Source organism: Emydura macquarii, unplaced genomic scaffold, assembly GCF_026122565.2.
Source record: "Emydura macquarii macquarii isolate MOO-44397 ecotype Brisbane River unplaced genomic scaffold, CSIRO-AGI_Emac_v2 contig_3671, whole genome shotgun sequence".
In the NCBI taxonomy this organism is placed as follows: domain Eukaryota; kingdom Metazoa; phylum Chordata; order Testudines; family Chelidae; genus Emydura; species Emydura macquarii.
In genome coordinates, this window is record NW_027133808.1 from 9,665,507 (window position 1) to 9,684,869 (window position 19,363).

Genomic DNA, 19,363 nt, shown 5'->3' on the forward strand with positions numbered 1-19,363 from the left:
TCCTTCACTGCCCTAAGACCCTAAGGGACCTTTTGCAATTAGTGAAGTGAGGGCTACTCCTGTGGAGCACTAATTTGAGCCAGGCCTAGGCAACTCTGAATTACAGTACCAAAACCCACTCTGAGTGGCTGCTCCTCCACTCCATCTGAGTTCAGTTTGGATGAGTGGAGAATCAGGGCCATAGGATTTACCATGCTAGAGCAAATAGCTAGTATGGTATCCTGCCCCTGACAGTGGCCCATACCTGATATTTCAGAGGAGGGCAACACCTTCTCTCTCATGTCATATTACACAGAGAGTTATGCAGAACAGTACATTAAAGGAAAAATCCTTCTTGACCCTCAGATGCAATCAGTTTAAATCCTGAAGGAAGAGAGATGATGCTACTTTGAGAAATTTTAATACTTCTGTACCGTGCTTCAGTGAGAGATTTCCCAAGTAACAACCAGCTACCCTCACCCGTCTTTAGTAGAGCTCGCTTGCATTTTCTCCTTCCTTTCTCCCAGTCCATCTGCTGCTCCTGTCTGCTATCTTCTATGCAGTGTTGGTGTAACTGTGTCAGTCCCAGGATATTAGAGAGACAAGGTGGGTGAGGTAATATTTTTACTGGACAACTTCTGTTGGTGAGAGAGACAAGCTTTCAAGCTTACACAGAGCTCTTCTTTAGGTCAGGACCTCTGTGTAAGCTCAAAAGCTTGTCTCTTTCACCAACAGAAATTGGTCCAATAAAAGATCTTCTATCTTTCCAGTTATCCTTGATTTTTTTTGATCTGCCCAGAAGCACACCTTGCAATACTAAAAACAAAGAAAAAAGACAGAAAGGTCAATATGTTCTTGTTTTCAGTCACAGACATCTGTGAGGGATAATGTGAAAATTGCTGGGCATGAAGATTACTTTTTGAGAGGAACATAGGAATTTCCTGACTGGATCAGACCCAAAGTTCATCTAGTCCAGTATCCTAGCTGACAATTTCCAGCACCAGATGCTTCAGAGGAAGGTGTGAGAATCCCCCATTGGCAGCTGTGGAATAATCTGCCACTCACATTAAATACAATCCTGGTCTCAGTTAGAGATTGGTTTAAATCTTGAAGCATGAGGTTTAGTATCCTTTCCAAAATTTTAATTAATTACAACAACTCTGGATATTCTTGATCCCCTATAAATGTCCAGTCCCTTTTTGAATCTTGTAGAGTTCTTAGCTTCAGGAACTTCCTGTAGGAATGAGTCCACAGATAGTATCAGAAGAGCTGAAAATTTTAGCAAACAAGAAGTTTAAATAAGGATTTGAAATAGTTTCCAATTTGCAGACTTTTTGTGGTTTCCCATTCTCTGATTATGAAATGTACCTAAAGGATTTTTGTTTTTTATGGCTTCCAAAAACCAGTTTCAATTCTGAAATAAAAAAGGAATAAAGAGCTCCAATCCACAATAACAGTAAATTAATGAATACTTTTAAGAAACAATATTTATGAATACAGAAAAAAGGATTCTTAGAGTATTTAAGAATTAGAATAAAATATTACTGAGGATAAGATTATTTAAATAAAATAAGACTGAATAACAAGCAAGGTGAGCATAAAATATTGTTCTCTAAATTATCAAAAGTAGATTTTTGTAAATTAATTTTCTACTAGCTGCAGTTTTTCACATGCATTTAGATCAAAATTTTCAGAAGTTACTACTGATTTTAAGCCCCTCAGTTTTTGATTGCCAAGCTTGAGCCATCTTAAAAGAACCTGAGTTTCAGAAAGTGCTCAGTAACCACCTCTGAAAACCAGGCCCCTTTAAGATGTTTCTTGTTAGGCAGCCAAAATCAGTGGTCACCTTTGAAAATCTTGGATTTAGTCCATAATCCAAGTTGATGCCTTTGCACATTTAAAGCAAATGATGTATTTTGCATTTTACTAGTACTGTCATCTATCAAACAAAACTCTTGACCCACAAATTATAATGCTACCACCAAGCATCACTGTTACAGAGTAATTTTAAAGGTTTGCTGATAGTTGTATGGCACATTTAACAATCAGTAAGTATTTTCTGGGGAGAAAGCGTGAAAGCTAAATTGAATTGCTTTTTAAATAAATAAGGTTTACAAATGACAAGTCTATTTTCAAACAAAACATTTGAAAATCAGAGAGAGCTAAATTGTTCCTTTAGGCATGACCCTGAGAATGGGGAGCACATCGCTGTGCTGCACCAAAAAGAGCACTCGGAAGTTGTGATGCCTCAGTGAGGCACAGTTCCATCTTGTGTTCCCCTCTTGGGGAGGGAATATTTTATTATTCCCCTTTCTGGGATGTTACATGCTTCAATTGAATTCCCTGCCAGCATTGTTGGACAGGGCAGGATGTAGATAGGTGTCCATTGACCCTCCCGCTTGATCACAAGGAAAGTCACAGGTATCCAGTAATGTTCCTGCTGTGCCAAAGTCACAATCCAAGCAGGTTCTACATGTCTGGCCGGTGGGGAGAGCCTTGCTTCCCTTAACTCCTTGGTGTGACCATGTTGGACCTGGACATAATCTAGCCCTTAATCTTGTACTTGTCTGCCAGGATCTGATTTGAGAATGTTGTATTTCTCCTGCAAGAGTTGTTGGTATCAAAGACATCTAACACAAGAATAAAGAATGCAGTTTATCTTTTCTGCTTTAAGTGTGTGTGATGCCATCAGCCCTCACAGGAAAAAATAGAACCCCATATTCAGGTCTTGGGGATTTTAAGACACGTAATATTTATCATGTGTGTTCTGTTAATTTGTTAACTCAGACCATATTTTTGCACTTATTAAAATATTTAAATTCACCTTTTTACTTCCAAAAGGTTAAGAAAGAGCTACTACCTGATACCTTATTGGAGAATGTTTTATTGTTTGGGGAGCTCCTAAGGAGAGGAGTTTGGCTTTGTCCTCAAATGTTACTTTTAGAGAACTTAATTAACAAAAAATAATTTTCCTTTTCCAAAAGCACATACAGTAGTCTCCACAGTTCCATATTCATGCATCTTTACAACTTTGATAAATTATGAAAAATCATTGTCAATCAATACGGAGTGACTGTTTAGAGGTTATTTAAGTTATGGATTTTAAGTAGAGCTGTGTTTCTGTAAATTAGTCCCAGATATTGTTAAAAGAAAAAGGCAACAATGAGCAAACAAAATATCTCTACACAAAGAAAATATTGTACACATGTTTATATTGTTATAAAAAATGCATGGTTCAGTTTTCTTTGTGTCTCGTACTGTTTTGCATTGATACTGTGCATTTTAAAAATACACCTTTTGAATGTAATTTTTCTATCATATTACAGAAATAGAAAGAACCGAACACAAAATAAGCAGGAGTAACCAACATTTAATAAATGCTTTGAAGACTAATCCTTCATTAACTAAAGAATTACGAACTGTTTTGGAGCAGACCCTGGTGGAGAAGTTGGAATCCTTGGGAATTAAAGCGGTAAGGTTATTTTAAATGATTATTTATTTTTTATTAAGTGGTGGGGAAGGTCCTTTGTCGCACCTTTTTTCATTTTCCCCTTCACTTTCCTACCACTGCCCTCACTGACCCCTATGTCCCAATATCACTCCTAAGAGGAAGCCCATTCTCCTTGTCAGCCAGACGTGGTTGCTAGAGACCAGTATGAAATGCCCCCCTCATTCTCAAGATTATGTATTTTATCCTAAGTGCCTACTAATTTAAGGTTGGATGTTTCAGTAGTTCCTATAAAAAAGTTGTAGTGAGTGTTTTTATACTGTTGCTTTATCCAGCTCCCCACAATAATGCTTGTGATGGGGTACACTCACCTCTTATGAGTGCTTCCTGTTAGCCGGATGTGATCCAGCACTCTTTCTTCTTCCTGGTGCCTTTCTTGTCAGCTGTTGCCCTCATAGGCGGGTCTTCAGTGGCTCAGCCCTCCCGCTAAGTTATACAGTTTAAAATGGATGAACCTCTTCCGGGGTAACAAAGATCCAACAAGGACTTCCGCTGTGCCCTTATTGATGTCTGCAGCCCTGTCTCTTGGCTTAGTTCTCAGCCCCTTCTTGGCTAGCTTTAAGCTTGTCCCTGCCCTGTTTGAGAGCAGTGCCCCCAGGTCTTTCTCCCTGGAGACTCTTTGCCTTTAGCGGTTCTGTGATGTCTCAGCTCTCTAGCCAAGTCACTTCTTAGCTTCAGTCCCCTCCCAGGATAACAACGTTCAATGAATGATTGGCCCTCTTCAGGGTCATCAACCCCATCCCTGGGCCTGTTTGAATGCCTAGCCCCTTTCTTGGGCTTTTAATGCAGACTCTTATCCCCTCCTTGGGACTTAGGTCAGTTCTCCAGTGATTAGTAAGGGGACCCGGGCCTGACCACTACTCTGGGTCCCAACCCGGGACCTTATAGACAGTAGCCACGTGCTGCTTCCTCTACTTGGTTGCTGCTGCTAGTCCCTGGGACACTTTTCACTCTGTCCCATCACCTTCTTGGGTTCTCTGTTTCCTGTTTGAGTAGGATATCTCCCAGGCCTCTGTGCCTGGAGAGCGTCACAGTCCTATCCCTGCTTGAGCAGGGTTTCTCCCCAGTCTCTTTACCTGTGGCATTTCATAGCCTTCTAGTCCTCCTTCACCCTTCTGGTCCCATGAGCACCAGCTCTTTTAACTGAGCCTGCTGTGCTCTGATTGGCTGCTTCCCTGCAGCCTTTCTAGGCAGGCCTGGATGACCAACCTTCACTGCTCCTTTCCTGGAGCAGGGTGTGGTAGGATTGCTAGACCTGCAGCAGAGGGACTTCAAAGGGTCTAGTACACTCCGTCATGATGCTTTTTATCTTTTATTCCCTGAGGTACAGAAAAATCAGAATCAATATGTATGTATTGGTAATTGTGTATTCCAGGGCTCACTTCTCTCCACTTGTTTATACTTCACTACTAATACTAAAATATTCATGAATAACATATTTATTATCATAAGATAAATGAGAGGGAGTTCACAAATAAAACCTTGGCTACAATTCAGGCAGCCACATCCAAGGCAATGTGACTGCTCAGATTTGAGATTCCTTCAAGGGTCAATCTGGAGCTATCTTGGTGCAGAGTGATCAGATGTCCTGGTATTAGGGGCTTCGTCTTATATAGAACCCAATAGCCCTCTTCCATGGGACCCTATTACTCCCCCGCCCTGTCCTGATTTTTCACACTTGCTATCTGGTCACCCTACTTGTGCCTCACATGAGGGTCTCCCCTTCAAGTTGGATCTTATGAATCAATTTTATATATGGTTTAATCTTCCTCCTCTTTGTTCTTTAGGCTGCTTTGAGAATTGGCCCTTACCTTACATCCACTTAGTCCTTCTTGTGCTCCTCTGCCACTGAATGCTTTAGCAGAATCATAGAATCATAGAATATTAGAGTTGGAAGGGAGCTCAGGAGGTCATCTAGTCCAACCCCCTGCTCAAAGCAGGACTAACCTCAGCTAAATCATTGCAGCCAGGGCTTTGTCAAGCCGCATCTTAAAAACCTCTAAAGATGGAGATTCCACCACCTCTCTAGGTAACCCATTCCAGTGCTTCACCACCCTCCTAGTGAAAAACTTTTTCCTAATATTCAACCTACACCTCCCCCACTGCAACTTGAGACCATTGCTCCTTGTTCTGTCATCTACTACCATTGAGAAAAGCCTACCTCTATCCTCCCTGGAACCCCCTTTCAGGTAGTTAAAGGCTGCTATCAAATCCCACCTCATTCTTTCTCTTCTGCAGACTAAACAAGTCTAGTTCCCTCAGTCTCTCCTCATAAGTCTTGTGCTGCAGCTCCCTAATCATTTTTGTTGCCCTCTGCTCCACTCAGTCCAACTTGTCTACATCCTTTTTGTAGTGGGGGGCCCAAAACTGGACCCAATACTCCAAATGTGGCCGCACCAATGCCGAATAGAGGGGAATAATCACCTCCCGCGATCTGCTGGCAATGCTCCTACTAATGCAGCCCAATATGCTATTAGCCTTCTTGGCAACCAGGGCACACTGCTGACTCATATCCAGTTTCTTATCCACTGTAACTCCTGTTCCTTTTCCGCAGAACTCCTGCCTACCTCGTTGGTCCCCAGTCTGTAGTTGTGCATGGGATTCTTCCATCCTAAGTGCAGGTCTCTGCACTTGTCTTTGTTGAACCTCATCAGATTTCTTTTGGCCCAGTCCTCCAATTTGTCTAGGTCCCTCTGTATCCTATCCCTACCTTCCAGAATATCCACCACTCCCTCTAGCTTAATGTCATCTGCAAACTTGCTGAGGGTGCAATCTACCCCATCCTCCAGATCATTAATGAAGATGTTGAACAAAACCGGCCCCAGGACCGACCCCTGGGGCAGTCCACTTGTTACCGGCTGCCAGCTAGACATGGAGCCATTGGTCACTACCTGTTGAGCCTGATGATCTAGCCAGTTCTCTATCTATTTTATAGACCATTCATCCAACCCATACTACTTTAACTTGCTGATAAGAATACTGTGAGAGACTGTATCAAAAGCTTTGCTAAAGTCAAGGTGTATCACATCCACCGCTTTCCCCACATCCACAGAGCCAGTCACCTCTTCATAGAAGGCAATTAGGTTGGTCAAGCATGACTTGCCCTTGGTGAATCTGTGTTGACTGTTCCTGATCACCTCCCTCTCTTCCAAGTTCCTTAAAATGGATTCCTTGAGGACCTGCAGCATGATTTTTCCAGGGATTGAGGTGAGGCTGACCAGTCTGTTGTTCCCTGGATCCTCTTTCTTCTTTTTCTTGAAGATGGGCACTATAATTGCCTTTTTCCAATCATCAGGGACCTCCTCCAGTTGCCACGAGCTTTCAAAGTTAATAGCCAATGGTTCTGAAATCACATCAGCCAAATCCTTCAGCACCCTTGGATGCATTGCATCTGACCCCATGGACTTGTGTATGCCCAATCTTTCTAAATAGTCCTGAACCTGTTCCTTCAGCACTGATGGATGTTCACATCCTTCCCATTCTGTGCTGCCCAGTGCAGTAGTCTGGGAGCTGACCTTGTTTGTGAAGACAGCGGCAAAAAAGGCATTGAGTCAACAGCCTTCCTGAAGTACAAAACCTTCTTCTTCGAGTGCTTGCTCATGTCCATGTTCCTTCTTTTCGGGTTACCGTGCACAGAGGTGTGCGCACACCTATAGTGGAATGGACATGAGCAACACATCTTGAAGAACAGCAGTTACTGGTAAGTAACCTTGTTTTTCTCTTGTCTTGGGACCTCAGTTTCATTTTTGTCTCTGCCTGGGAAAGGGGATTGGATTTAAAATTTGTGTGGGTGGAAGGAATTTCAAAAAATGCAGGCAAGATATTTTATTTATGACTTTCTTTTGGCTACCAACTTTGTTTAGTTGATTGGGGAATACAATGACTGTCAGTGCAATCTAAATTGCAGACAGTTAACTTTTATCTCTTCCCCTACTTCTGTTCTCTGTATGTCTCTGCCATTCCAGGAATTTTCAGGGTCCTCAGCATTTTAATGTGTCTCCTCACCTCATTTTTTTTTAACCTACCCTTGTTGGTCCCCATCTAGAATGAGGTCATCTGGTTCATAGAGTAGTTCCCTTGTGCTGCTCCCCTGCTGATCTGAGCCAGTTCAAACTTTATTGCTGATAGTGACTTATCTCTAGCATCAATGAAGGGAGGACAGGTCCTCAGTTTCCCAGAACCTTCTTCCTGCACTTCGGCCTGGCCTACACACAAATTGTACCACATTTAACTATATCCGTGTATTATAAATGTGTTTATACCAGTATAGCTTGCTCCTGTATGGAAAGGGGCATAAGCTATACTAATGTAAGGCATCTCTATACCAGTATAACTGTCTGCACGAGGGGTTGTACTAGTGTAACTATCTGTATAAAAAAAAATCACTCCTCTAAGTATCATAGTATATCAGTATTAAAACTGTGTGTAACCCAGGCCTCATTCTCATTGGCCAAAGAACAAAGTGGGGTTAGAGTCCCTCATCTGGTGCTGCCACAGGATGTCACAAAGAGGCACAGTCTGAGCTCTACAGGAATTTTCCCCCCTCTCCTCCCAAGGCTTAGAGGCTGCAGTAATACAATGAAGAAGAAACTCTGAATCTTCTGCCTCCCTCCAGTGCCAATGATTAGCCAAAGCCCTGATCGGGCTAAATTAAAGCTCTCACTGAGCACTGGATTCCACATCTTGGAGAGTGCTACAGTTGTGGTGGCCTTTTAAGAGAAACTAAACTGACCAGTCCTTGAAGTCCTACAACCAACCTAGTCAGCCTGGTTTTATTCCCTACTCATTTCCTGACCAAGTCAGCTCTTCTCCCTCCCTTCTCCATTACTCTATCCTTCCCATAACCCAGACTCTGAACCTTATCAATATATTCAGTTTCTCTTTGCACCCTTGCCACTTTCCCTTGCATCCAGGTTCTGGCAAACTATGCTGCTTTTTCCTGTGTAGTATCTCTGAAATCTATATTTTGTGCTCCACCCATTCCTAAACCCTTGTAAGCACCTTGGTTATCTCTCAGCTAAACTAATACAACCTCCTCCTACCAGTCCCATATCTCATCTCATCCCTCCAACCAATCTTATCAAAATTCTGCTGATGAAATAATGGCTCTCCCTTCACAGTGGGTGCCCTTCTTTCTTTAAACCTTGTTGCTGACTTCCTTGGTCACTCAGAATCAAGTTAGAGGTTCTAGGGCCAGATCCCCACCTGGTGTAAGTCATCATAGCTCCATTGACTTCAGTGGAAATACACCAGTTTACTTAGTGAAGGATCTGGCCCTCTTGGCCAGCTGCCAGCTCTTATGATTTTATTGCAAGTCTCATGATATTTGGAGTTTTGGTCAAAGCTGCGCTGGAATCAAGACATTGTGTGATAATCTCATTAAAAAAAGAATTCTAGCCCTAATGGTTGCTGAAGAGTGCTTGGAAAAGTGAAGTGAGTGTACCCTAAAAGTTGAGAAACTAGAAGGCAAAGAAAAAGAATCCCAAATTTATCATTTTGAAAAAAGTCATGATATTGGGGGTCAGGCTCATAGTTTTTAATGCTTTGGGTCGGCAGTAGTGTATAAAAAGCTCTGTGCAGCTTTGCCTCCACCTGCGTTCTTTATTTTCATTACTCCCTTCTTCCTAGCACCCTCTTCATATCCCTCTCTCACTTTTGTCTTTCACTTGCTTCTCTGGGGAACTTCTCACTTTTCTCACATGCTAAATGGTCTTCCTCTTTTCTTTCAAACCCTTCTTAAAACGCACTTCTGCAAAACCATTCAACTCTGTTTTCTAAACAGGATCTGATTCTCTTACAGTTTGAGCAGTCACCTGTTGTATTTTATGTATGTAAATTCCACTGTCTATGTATGAAATGAATTGTGGATAATCCTTGGATCATGGCCTGTATCATATTATATGTTCCTATAGTACCAAGCACACTGATGGTATTCAGTAAATAAGAAGTTGTAGCAATATACACATGTAGGGACCATTCTTTCTATAAGGTTAATTAGGTTTTAGACTGTGGAATCAAAAACTATTTTTGACTCCCATCTCTCTCCAATATATGAGACATTGTGTCTCAGCAATTGTCAAATGTCATTTTCTGAAAGGTTTCTGTCTTTCACTTAGGAGATATGAGATACCCTAGAGTTTACATATGCATTAGGATTCTGTTCTGAATGACAACAGAATATGCCCTAGCAATGCATTGTTTATAAAAGAATTGTGAAGCCATTACAAAAAGTATTCTACTATATAAAGTATTGTTTTCTGTTTGTTATGTAAAAGTTAATAATCATAATTATGTATTTTTGTTGTTAATTTCATAGCACCCAGACGTGTTGAATAAGCCAGTGTCCTTTCCCCAAAAGAGTTTACAATCTAATTTCAGATATGACACAATGAAGGGGAAATAAACCAGTGAAGAGGGGCACGGGAGGAAAAGCAGGAGTTACATTGATAAGATTATGTTATTAATCAAAGACTCTTGTGAACAGTATGATAGAACCAAAATTTGTAACTTTTTTTTCTTTTAGTGTAAATGAAATTAATGTCTTTGACTTATTTATTGTAGGCTTCCCAGTAGAAGTGGGTCTTGAGGAGAGATTTGATTGGGGAGTAGGTAGTAGCCTTGTATGAGAGCTTGGGAAGGACATTCCCATGCGTAGAAAGTGATGTAGAAACAGTGCAGAAACACTTATAGGAGAGGCTGACAAATAGGCATTAAGGATGTCATCAACAATGTGGAAGGTGATGTGGTAAAAGGTGAAGGAGAAGAGGAAAGAGAAAATTAAACATGGCCTTGAAGATGTGAAGACAAAAGGTTTAAACTAAATGCAGTCAAGAAGGGTAAATCAATGGTTTATAAAATGTAAATGTTTTATGTCCATCAAACAGTAACTTGTGTTGTTTCTTCAGGGTGTTCGTGGTATCCCAAGTGACTACTTAAACAGAGTCTTAGTTTTTGTTGAATCTGCTAGAGAAGAGAAAGAGAAACAAGTGCCTGACATTCAACTAATTCGAGAGCATCTTGAACGTCAAGTCAGCTTCAGGATTGAGGAGAGATCATCATCTTATAATAGGCTTGTTTCCAGCTCTCATCTTGCTTCAGAAGGTTGGATAATTTAAGAATTATTATATTTTACTGGTACCAAGTGTGACCCGTCCGTGCTCAGGGTAACCACCTGAGAATGCTAAGATCAGGACAGGCTGCAAAAGGAGAGCAGATTCTCCCAGCGCTGGTGGGTGACACTGAAGCCCAGCTTCCATACAGCCACGAACTGCTTCTGATTTCCCCACACTGGTTATCAAGAAGCCAGTCCACAATTGCCCACAGCCCCCTTTACTGCATTCCAGTTCCTGGCTCCTAAATCAGCACTAGGTCCAGTAAAGAAACCAGTTGCTTAAACTCTATGCTCTTTACTAAAAAGGTTCCCTCTGACCCCAAGGGGTCAGTCACAGTACCAGATCAATATAAGTTTGGATCTTACCCAAAATACCACGCTGCCAGCCAATCCTTTAGTAACTAAAACTAAAGGTTTATTGTAAAAAGAAAGAAATAAACCATGAGAGAAATGTTGAAGGGTCAAAGCAAATCAAACACATACAAATGATTAAAAGTCCATATACATCGGGTTTCTGGAAGAAATGCGGAGTTGCAGGCTTGTATAGTTCCCTCTGGTACACATCCAGTACCTGGATGGGTCTAAGTCCTTCGGTTCAGTTGCAAAATGAATTGATCCAGAGATAGGTATGTGTCTGCAGCTGTACAGGAACATAGACCAAATGGTTTCTGTGGTTTGATCTTATATACCCTCTGTCCCTGGCCATGCAGCCTGTAGAAAGTTACAAGAACTAAAATGGAGTCCGGAGTCACATGGGCCAATCCTAGTGACTCTTCAGGTATGCCTGGGGTTCAGAGTCACATGGGCCAATCCTGGTAACTCTTCAGGTATGCCTTTAGCTTCTTCCTGGGCCCCTTGCCTCTGTGAGTATTTTAATGGGCCATTATGCAGGTTATTGTCTGCCGCTTCTCTGTCTGGGGTGTATCCCAGGCAGCCCAAATTGACATACAGAAATATCAAATACATCCATGACTTTCATTTCACAAATACTACATGAACATAAGTATTATTATCTTACTCAGCACAATATACCCTTTCTAACAGTACCTGACATGGTATATCTCACACGAATTATTACGATTCTGACATACTGATGTCACACCATATACTAAATGCTCCCACCACTCAACCCAGCCCGCGAGACCATGTTTTTTGAAATAATACTGTTTGTATACGTTCAGTCCTTAAAGTAAAAGTTCTTTTTCGAGTGCTTGCTCATGTCCATTCCACTCTAGGTGTGTGCACGCCTCCATGTACGATTCCTGGAACTTCTTTCCCCTTAGCAGATCCCTTAGGGCTGGCTCTGGCGCCCCCTGGAGCCCCATGCACATGCCGCAGTATATGAGGTGCTGCCAGCCCTATGCCCCCTCAGTTCCTTTTTTCCGCCCATGACAGTTGCTGGAACTAGCCTTGCTCTCAGCAAGTACTATGCTCCTTGTTTGAACTTGTTTTATATTCTAAGTTAGTTTTAGTTAATTAAGTAATTGTTAACAGTAGTTAGAGATAAGGCAAGTCCCTGCAGGGACTTAGAGCGGCTGGGCTATGCCCCAGTTGCCAGGATTCAAGCCATGTGCCTCCTGTGGGAAGGCCTTCCCACTCAGCAACCCCCACGACTGCTGCCTTAAGTGCTTGGGGGAAGCGCAAAGAAAAGATAAATGTAAGATCTGCAGGGCTTTTCAACCGAGGACTCAAAAGGACCGAGAAATCCGGTTGAAAGCCCTGCTGATGGAGGCAGCGCTTTGCCCAGTGTCCGAGTTGGCCCGTTACACCTCAGCACAGAGCGTGACCTCGGTGCAGAGTGCACTGCCGGCACTGGCCTCGACTCGGCACCGCGCAACATCGCCGGCGCCGAAGAGGAAGAAGCAGCGCGCGGAGCACAGACACTCCTCTGTGCCGTCATTATGGGCGAGGTCAAGTACTGAGATGCACCGGACCCGGCCCGTCGAGTCTTCTCTGCTGCCTACATCTCCTGTCAGGGAGCCTCCCCCAACCCCTGCCGATGCCATCGACATTGGAGGCTTTTCAGGCGGCACGAGCCGTGTTGGCCTTGCCTACGCCACCTCCGCCCTCCTGGCCGAGGGAGAAGGTGCCGGTGTCACAGGGGAAACCCGTGTTGGGTCCCCCTGAAGGGCGGTGGAGATCCCCAGTACGGGGAGGAAGATCTCTCGCCGAACGGCCTCCGAGGGTAGAGCAGAGCTGCGCCCCCAGCAGAGTCGCTTCAGCTCAGTGTTGTCAAGCTGATTTGCTCTGACATAGGATGTGGAGTCTCCCTTTCGGCGCCGATGTTGATCCCCGGCACTGGAGGCAGCGCATGCCAGGAGGTGGCACCGGTCGAGGTCTGACAGGCGGTGCTCAGACAGCTCCTGTTCCAGATCCCCGGTGCCGAGGAGTTCGCCCGTACCCAGACAGCGCAGAACCCGGTCGCCGTCAGAGGACCCAACATCGAGGAGTTCGCCCGCACTGAGGCGGTGCAGAACCCGGTCGCCATCGGAGGACCTGGCACTGGACAGTCCAGGACGCAGGACCTGGGCGTCGGAGTCTGGCTCGGCACTGAGGAGTTCAGAGTGGCGCCGACCTTGGTCACGGAAGGTGTCTGCTGGGCCGCATGGCAAGCGGCACCGGAAATCTTCAGTACCGAGACAACGCTCCAGTACCTCTAGCTCTTCGGAGCGCACCTCCATTTGTCAGCACCACTTGCGGCGACGGAGGCAGTCCTCATCATCCTCCAGGTCGGAGGCATCGAGAGGACAGTCCCCGGCACGGAAGGGCGCCCGAGGTCGAGGACTTGCACGGCCCTGCCGATCCAGTGACTCGGGGTGTCCTGGGGGGGACAGTCGTCGGGAGAGCCGATGCCCCCACAAGGCATCACAGCCCATGGTGCAGTCAGCCCTGGGTTGGCCCCAGGGTCAATGGCCGCAACAATGGCCTTATTGGGCCCCATGGGGTATCCAGATGAGGCCAGAGCCCAAATCCATTCTGTCATCGGGGATGAAGTCCATGCCTGCAGCACAGGAGAAGGCCCATAGACACCACTCCTCGGACGAGGAGTTGTATCCCATGGAGGACCCTTAACAGATGCAACCCTTCGCCAGGAGGGGATGCACCCGCAGGACATGCCTCGGCAGTTGTCTTCCTCCTCACCGGAAGAGGCAGTCTCCCAGGACCACTCAGTGCCACTGGAGGATTTCAGGGCGCACCAGGAGCTGCTCAAGAGGGTGGCCTCCAACTTGGGGCTGGAGGTGAAGGAGTTAGAAGAGGCTGAAAATAGCCTCTTTAATGTGCTGACGGTGGCTGCCCCAGCGACAGTGGCCCTCCCAGTCCACGAAAGGATCCTTAAAATTGTAAAGGCCCTGTGGCAAGCCCCTTCCTCGGTGGCCCCTACGTCAAAGGTGGCCAAGAGAAAGTATTATGTCCCGGCCGAAGGGTTTGAGTATTTGTTAACTCACCCTGCCCCGGGGACCCTGGTGGTAGATACGGCTAACCAGCGTGACGGGCAAGGTCAGGCAGGGTCCACTCCCAAGAACAAAGACAACAAAAAGCTGGATTTGTTTGGGAAGAAAGGTTTATTCCATGGCAAGCCTGCAGTTCAGGACTGCCAACCATCAGGTCCTCCTGGGTAGATAGAATTTCAACCTGTGGGACTCCCTCAGGCTGTTCGCTGAGGCCCTGTCCCAGGACCAGGCCACAGACTTTAACACCATCGTGGAGGAAGAAACCACGGTGGCTAGGACAGCACTCCAGACGTCCTGTGACACTGCTGACTCGGCGGGTAGGGCCATAGCCTCCGTCATCTCCATGAGAAGGTGCTCATGGCTGCAGTCTTCTGGTCTGTCCCAGGAGGTGCAGCAGTCTATTCAGGATCTCCCCTTTGATGGGTCGGCCCTATTCTTCGACTAGACAGATGCGAAGTTGCACGGTCTGAAATACTCCAGGGCCACACTTCGTTCCCTGGGCCTGTACACGCCCCAGGCTTCCAGGCGTCAGTCACGGCCCCAGGCGCAGCAGTAGCCAAGGCCTCTGCCCAGGCCTCTGCCCAGGCCTTTTCAACCCTATAGGAATAGGGACAGGAATAGGGGGTTTAAAAGGAGAAATCAGTCCCCCAGCTTGTACTCAGCCCCTCAGTAGGGGCCCCCCAGGGGGTCGGGCAACTGGAGGAGACAGTTTTGATGGTGCACCCGAGGTTGGCTCCCCGACTGCTCTCCTGGATCCACCCCGCCCCTTCCTAAACTGGTTAAGGCCCTTCTATCCTGAATGGGCAAAGATCACTTCGAACCATTGGGTCCTTGGGATAGTCTCAGGGGGTTGTGTCCTACAGTTTACATCTACCCCCCCCAACAACCCTCCCCCTACATCCCTCTTCAGGGACCCCTCTCACGAGCAACTCCTCTTGCATGAAGTGGACACCCTCCTCAACATAGGAGCGGTGGAAATGGTCCCTCAAGGCAGAAGGGGGAAGAGGTTCTATTCGAGGTACTTCCTCATCCCCACGGTGAAGGGGGGTCTGAGACCCATATTAGACTTGCGTTGTCTAAACAAGTATGTCAAATGACTCAGGTTTCGCACGGTCTCCCTAGCCTCCATAATCCCTTCCCTGGATCCAGCAGTGGTATCCCGCCATCGATCTCAAGGACGCATACTTTCATGTGTCTATCACCCCCAGCCACAGGTGTTTTCTCTGTTTCATGGTGGCTGGCTCCCCCTACCAGTTCACAGCCCTGCCCTTTAGCCTGTCTCGGCTCCAAGGGTGTTCACCAAGTGCATGGCGGTAGTGGCTGCCCACCTGAGACGAAAGGGTGTGCAAATTTTTCCTTATCTGGATGATTGGCTGATCAGGGGCAGGTCCAGATCCCAAGTGCAGGAGAGCGTGACCCTCACTTGCTTCACGTGTAGCAGGCTGGGGCTGCTCATAAACTAACAGAAGTCCACACTAACCCCAGTGTAACGCATAGAATTCATTGGGGCCACCCTGGACACTTCCCAGGCCAGAGCCTTCCTGCCTCAGCCGCGTTTCGAGGTGATGGTCTCTATCATCTCCCAGCTGCACCGATGCTGCCACATGGCGGCCTGCACGTACGTAGTGAGACTAGCTCGCCTGAGGCTCAGACCGCTTCAGGCATGGTTGGCCTCTGTATATGTGCCAAGCAGACACCCATTGGACCGGGTGGTCACAGTTCCCTCACCCATCTTAGCTTCCCTAAACTGGTGGCGGTCTCCCAGGGCATTGATGAAGGGCGTTCCGTTCAGGGAACTGGTCCTGTCGGTCACCCTAATTTCCGATGCGTTGGACGTAGGATGGGGAGCCCACATCAACACCAACCTAGGCACTCAGGGGCTCTGGTCGGGGAAGGAGAGGCTCCTGCACATCAACATGAAGGAGCTGAGGGCCGTTCACCTAGCGTGCAAGGTGTTCCTCCGATTCCTGACAGGCAGAGTGGTGCAGGTGCTGACGGACAACACTGCAGCCATGTTTTACATAAACAGGCAGGGGGGAGCGCACTCCTCAGCCCTCCGCGAGGAAGCTACCCATCTGTGGTTTTTTGCCGTGAGGCACGATTTCCACCTGACGGCCTCTCAGCTCCCGGGAGTGAGGAGCAATGAGGCGGATCGCCTCAGCTGGTCGTTTCTACCCTGCTACGACTGGTCGTTGCACCCAGAGGTAGTGGCTATGACCTTCCAGAAGTGGGGCATTCCCCAACTGAACCTATTCGTGTTGGCCTGGAACACAAAGTGACCAAGGTTCTGCTCACTCCGGGGTCACGAGACGGGGTCGATCTCTGACATGTTCCTCATGGACTGGATGGGAACCCTCATGTATGCGTTTCCACCCATTCCGCCCCTACCCAAGGTCCTGCTGAAAATAAAGAGGGATAGGGCAAATGTTATACTCATTGCTCCAGCCTGACCCAGACTGCACTGGTTCAGCATGCTGCTGGACCTTTCGATCACCCCACCCCTGGAGCTCCCGAGGCGGCACGACCTCTTATCCCAGGACCATGGTCGCCTGTTGCACCCAGACCTGGACTTCCTGAACCTCACAGCCTGGAGGCTCCGTGGCTGACAGAGGGAGAGTGAGCCTCCTCGGTACAGGTCCAACAAGTCCTGCTTGGCAGCAGGAAACTTTCCACATAAGTCGTGTATCGGGCTAAGTGGAGACAGTTTACCTGCTGGGCAGAGTCCTGGGGCATTCCGCCCAGCCTCTCGCCTATGCAGGTGATCCTGGAGTACTTGCTCCAGCTAAAGCTCCAGGGTCTGGCGCTGGCCTTTCTGAAGGTTCACCTGGAAGCCATTTTGGCCTTCCATCAGCCCCGAGAGGGGAGATTGCTGTTCTCCCATCCCATGTCGGTCAGGTTCCTCAAGGGGGTGGAGAGGCTTTATCCGCAGGTCTGTGACCCGGTGCCTTCCTGGGATCTCAACCTGATCCTCTCAAGACTCATGGGGCCCCCCTTTGAACCTATGGCTTCATGCCCTCTGCTCATGCTTTCATGGAAGGTAGCCTTCCTGGTGGCCATTACCTCAGCCAGGAGGGTCTCCGAGATTAGGGCCTTGACCTCGGAGCCCCCTTATACAGTGTTCTATAAGGATAACGTGCAGTTGAGGCTGCATCCAGTCTTCCTGCCCAAGGTGGTTTCCCAATTTCATTATAATCAAGATATTTTTCTCCCCGTGTTTTTTCCCAAACCGCACGGTTCAGAAGAGGAGAGATGGCATTTGCTGGACATCAGACGAGCCTTGGCATTCTACATTGAGCGTACAAAGCCGTTCCGGAAATCAACGCAGCTCTTCATTGCAGTGGCTGACCGGATGAAAGGCTCATCTGTCTCCACCCAGCGCATCACCTCGTGGATTACATAATGCATCAAGTTCTGCTACGAGCAGGTGAGGGTGCCGCTTCCAGGAACCATCACAGCACACTCAACCAGATCTCAAGCCTCATCTACAGCCTTCCTGGAGAGAATGCCCCTGCAGAACATCTGCAAAGTCGTCACCTGGTCATCGGTGCATACCTTCATGTTCCACTATGCCATCGTCCAGCAGGAGACAGAGGACGCGGGATTTGGCAGAATGGCGCTGAGGGCAGCTCACCAGTAACTCCAACCCACCTCGAAAGGTATTGCTTGTTAGTCATCTACAGTGGAATGGACATGAGCAAGCACTCGAAGAAGAAAACAAGGTTACTTACCAGTAACTGATGTTCTTCGAGATGTTTTGCTCATGTCCATTCCACAACCAACCCCCCGTCTCCACTGCCAGAGTTGGCAGAAAGAAGGGACTGAAGAGGCATAGGGCCGGCAGTGCCTCATATACCGTGGCATGTACGTGGGGCTCCAGGGGGCCCTGGATCCGGCCCTAAGGGATCTGCTAAGGGGAAAAAAGTTCTGGGTAACCATTCACGGAGGCTTGCACACACCTATAATGGAATGGACATGAGCAACACATCTCGAAGAATATCAGTTACTGGTAAGTAACCTTGTTTTTTGTATGTACATTTATTTATGGTTGTTTTTGTAATCTTTGACATAAATCACTATGTTTTAGCTACCAGCTACACTACACAACTTAAGTAGCTCTCTACTTTTTATTTAATTACAGAAGCACTGTCTCTCTCTAATAATGGAGAAAATCAATGACTTCTTTGAGCAGATTTCAGAGAAGATTTCTTCTTTATTTTATAGCCACAAGTTCACTTATGATTTCTGACGAGCAATAACATCTGCATTTCTTTTTAATGTTCAGACTGATTATGTAACTTCTTTTCTAGATAAACAGAACATGGTTCACATGGCAACTTCCTTATCAATAGTGCAGCCCAAACCAGCAAAACGCTCTTCTACGGCTGTATGCCCAGCTGGACAAAGAATGACTACTGCTGAGAATACATCTACACCAAAGTAAGACAGCACTTTCCTATCATTCATGCCATAAATAGCTCATTAGTGTTCTGCTAATAGTGTTATGGGTTTATTCATTTTTTACATACAAGATGATGTGAACATTTTTGGCTAGTATTTAGTGGGGATTAGCCACATAATTACCATTTTTATGTATGAAGGAATAGATTTCTTACTATATATATAGTTGGCAATGGGATTCTAGAAATAACTTGTTTTGTTTCTGATAGACCCAGGAAACGTGTTTTTGGAGATGGGGTTTCCAGAAAAACATCAAGCATTGGGTAAGTTTTGCTCAATTCCAGTCCTGAAGAAATTGTTTTCCAGTGTACTATCCTTGACTGAACATTGAAATAGCTAGTAGACAAAAAACATTAAGCTGAAATCAGAAGCTCTGTATTAATCATATGTTTTTGTCTTAAAATATAATTCCTATTGAGTCCATTGTTATAATCCCTAACAGAGGCCACACACTGATTTGAGCATGTATTTTTAATAAGTGAGCAGGCAGAGCATACAATAGCATGAGGTGATGTCACTTTTTTTTGTCTGTCCCAGATAATGTGTCTTGGACTGTTGAAATCTTAATTTTTTAAGACTTTGCTACTAATATTTTTGTTCCATTTTGTCAATATTTTCCAATATGTACATCACTGAACACAATATTCCAGGTGCTTTTCATGTCAAGCGTATTGCACCTGTACTCTGTACCTTGCACAAGCTACCAATTTGTCTCTGGATGCCATTCAAGATATTAAGCCCGATTTTTAAGGTCTGAAATAGATTGAATTCTGAGATAACTAGCACCCACTTTTCCGTAGGTGCCAGCTGACCAATTGAGATAAACTGGGAAGCTGCTGCTAACAGTCATTATGT

At 46.1% G+C, this 19,363-nt stretch overlaps 1 protein-coding gene across 3 annotated transcripts in view; it reads left to right on the top strand.

Moving 5' to 3' along the window:
• The window catches only part of DZIP1 (DAZ interacting zinc finger protein 1), a 79,001-nt gene that overhangs the window by 49,956 nt on the left and 9,682 nt on the right, over positions 1-19,363 (top strand). For all 3 annotated transcript variants that reach the window (XM_067536835.1, XM_067536836.1, XM_067536837.1), the window contains 4 exons: positions 3,306-3,451; positions 10,393-10,588; positions 18,358-18,487; positions 18,718-18,771. In XM_067536835.1, coding sequence (XP_067392936.1) covers positions 3,306-3,451; positions 10,393-10,588; positions 18,358-18,487; positions 18,718-18,771 — 526 coding nt within the window. The remainder of the gene's footprint in view (positions 1-3,305; positions 3,452-10,392; positions 10,589-18,357; positions 18,488-18,717; positions 18,772-19,363) is intronic.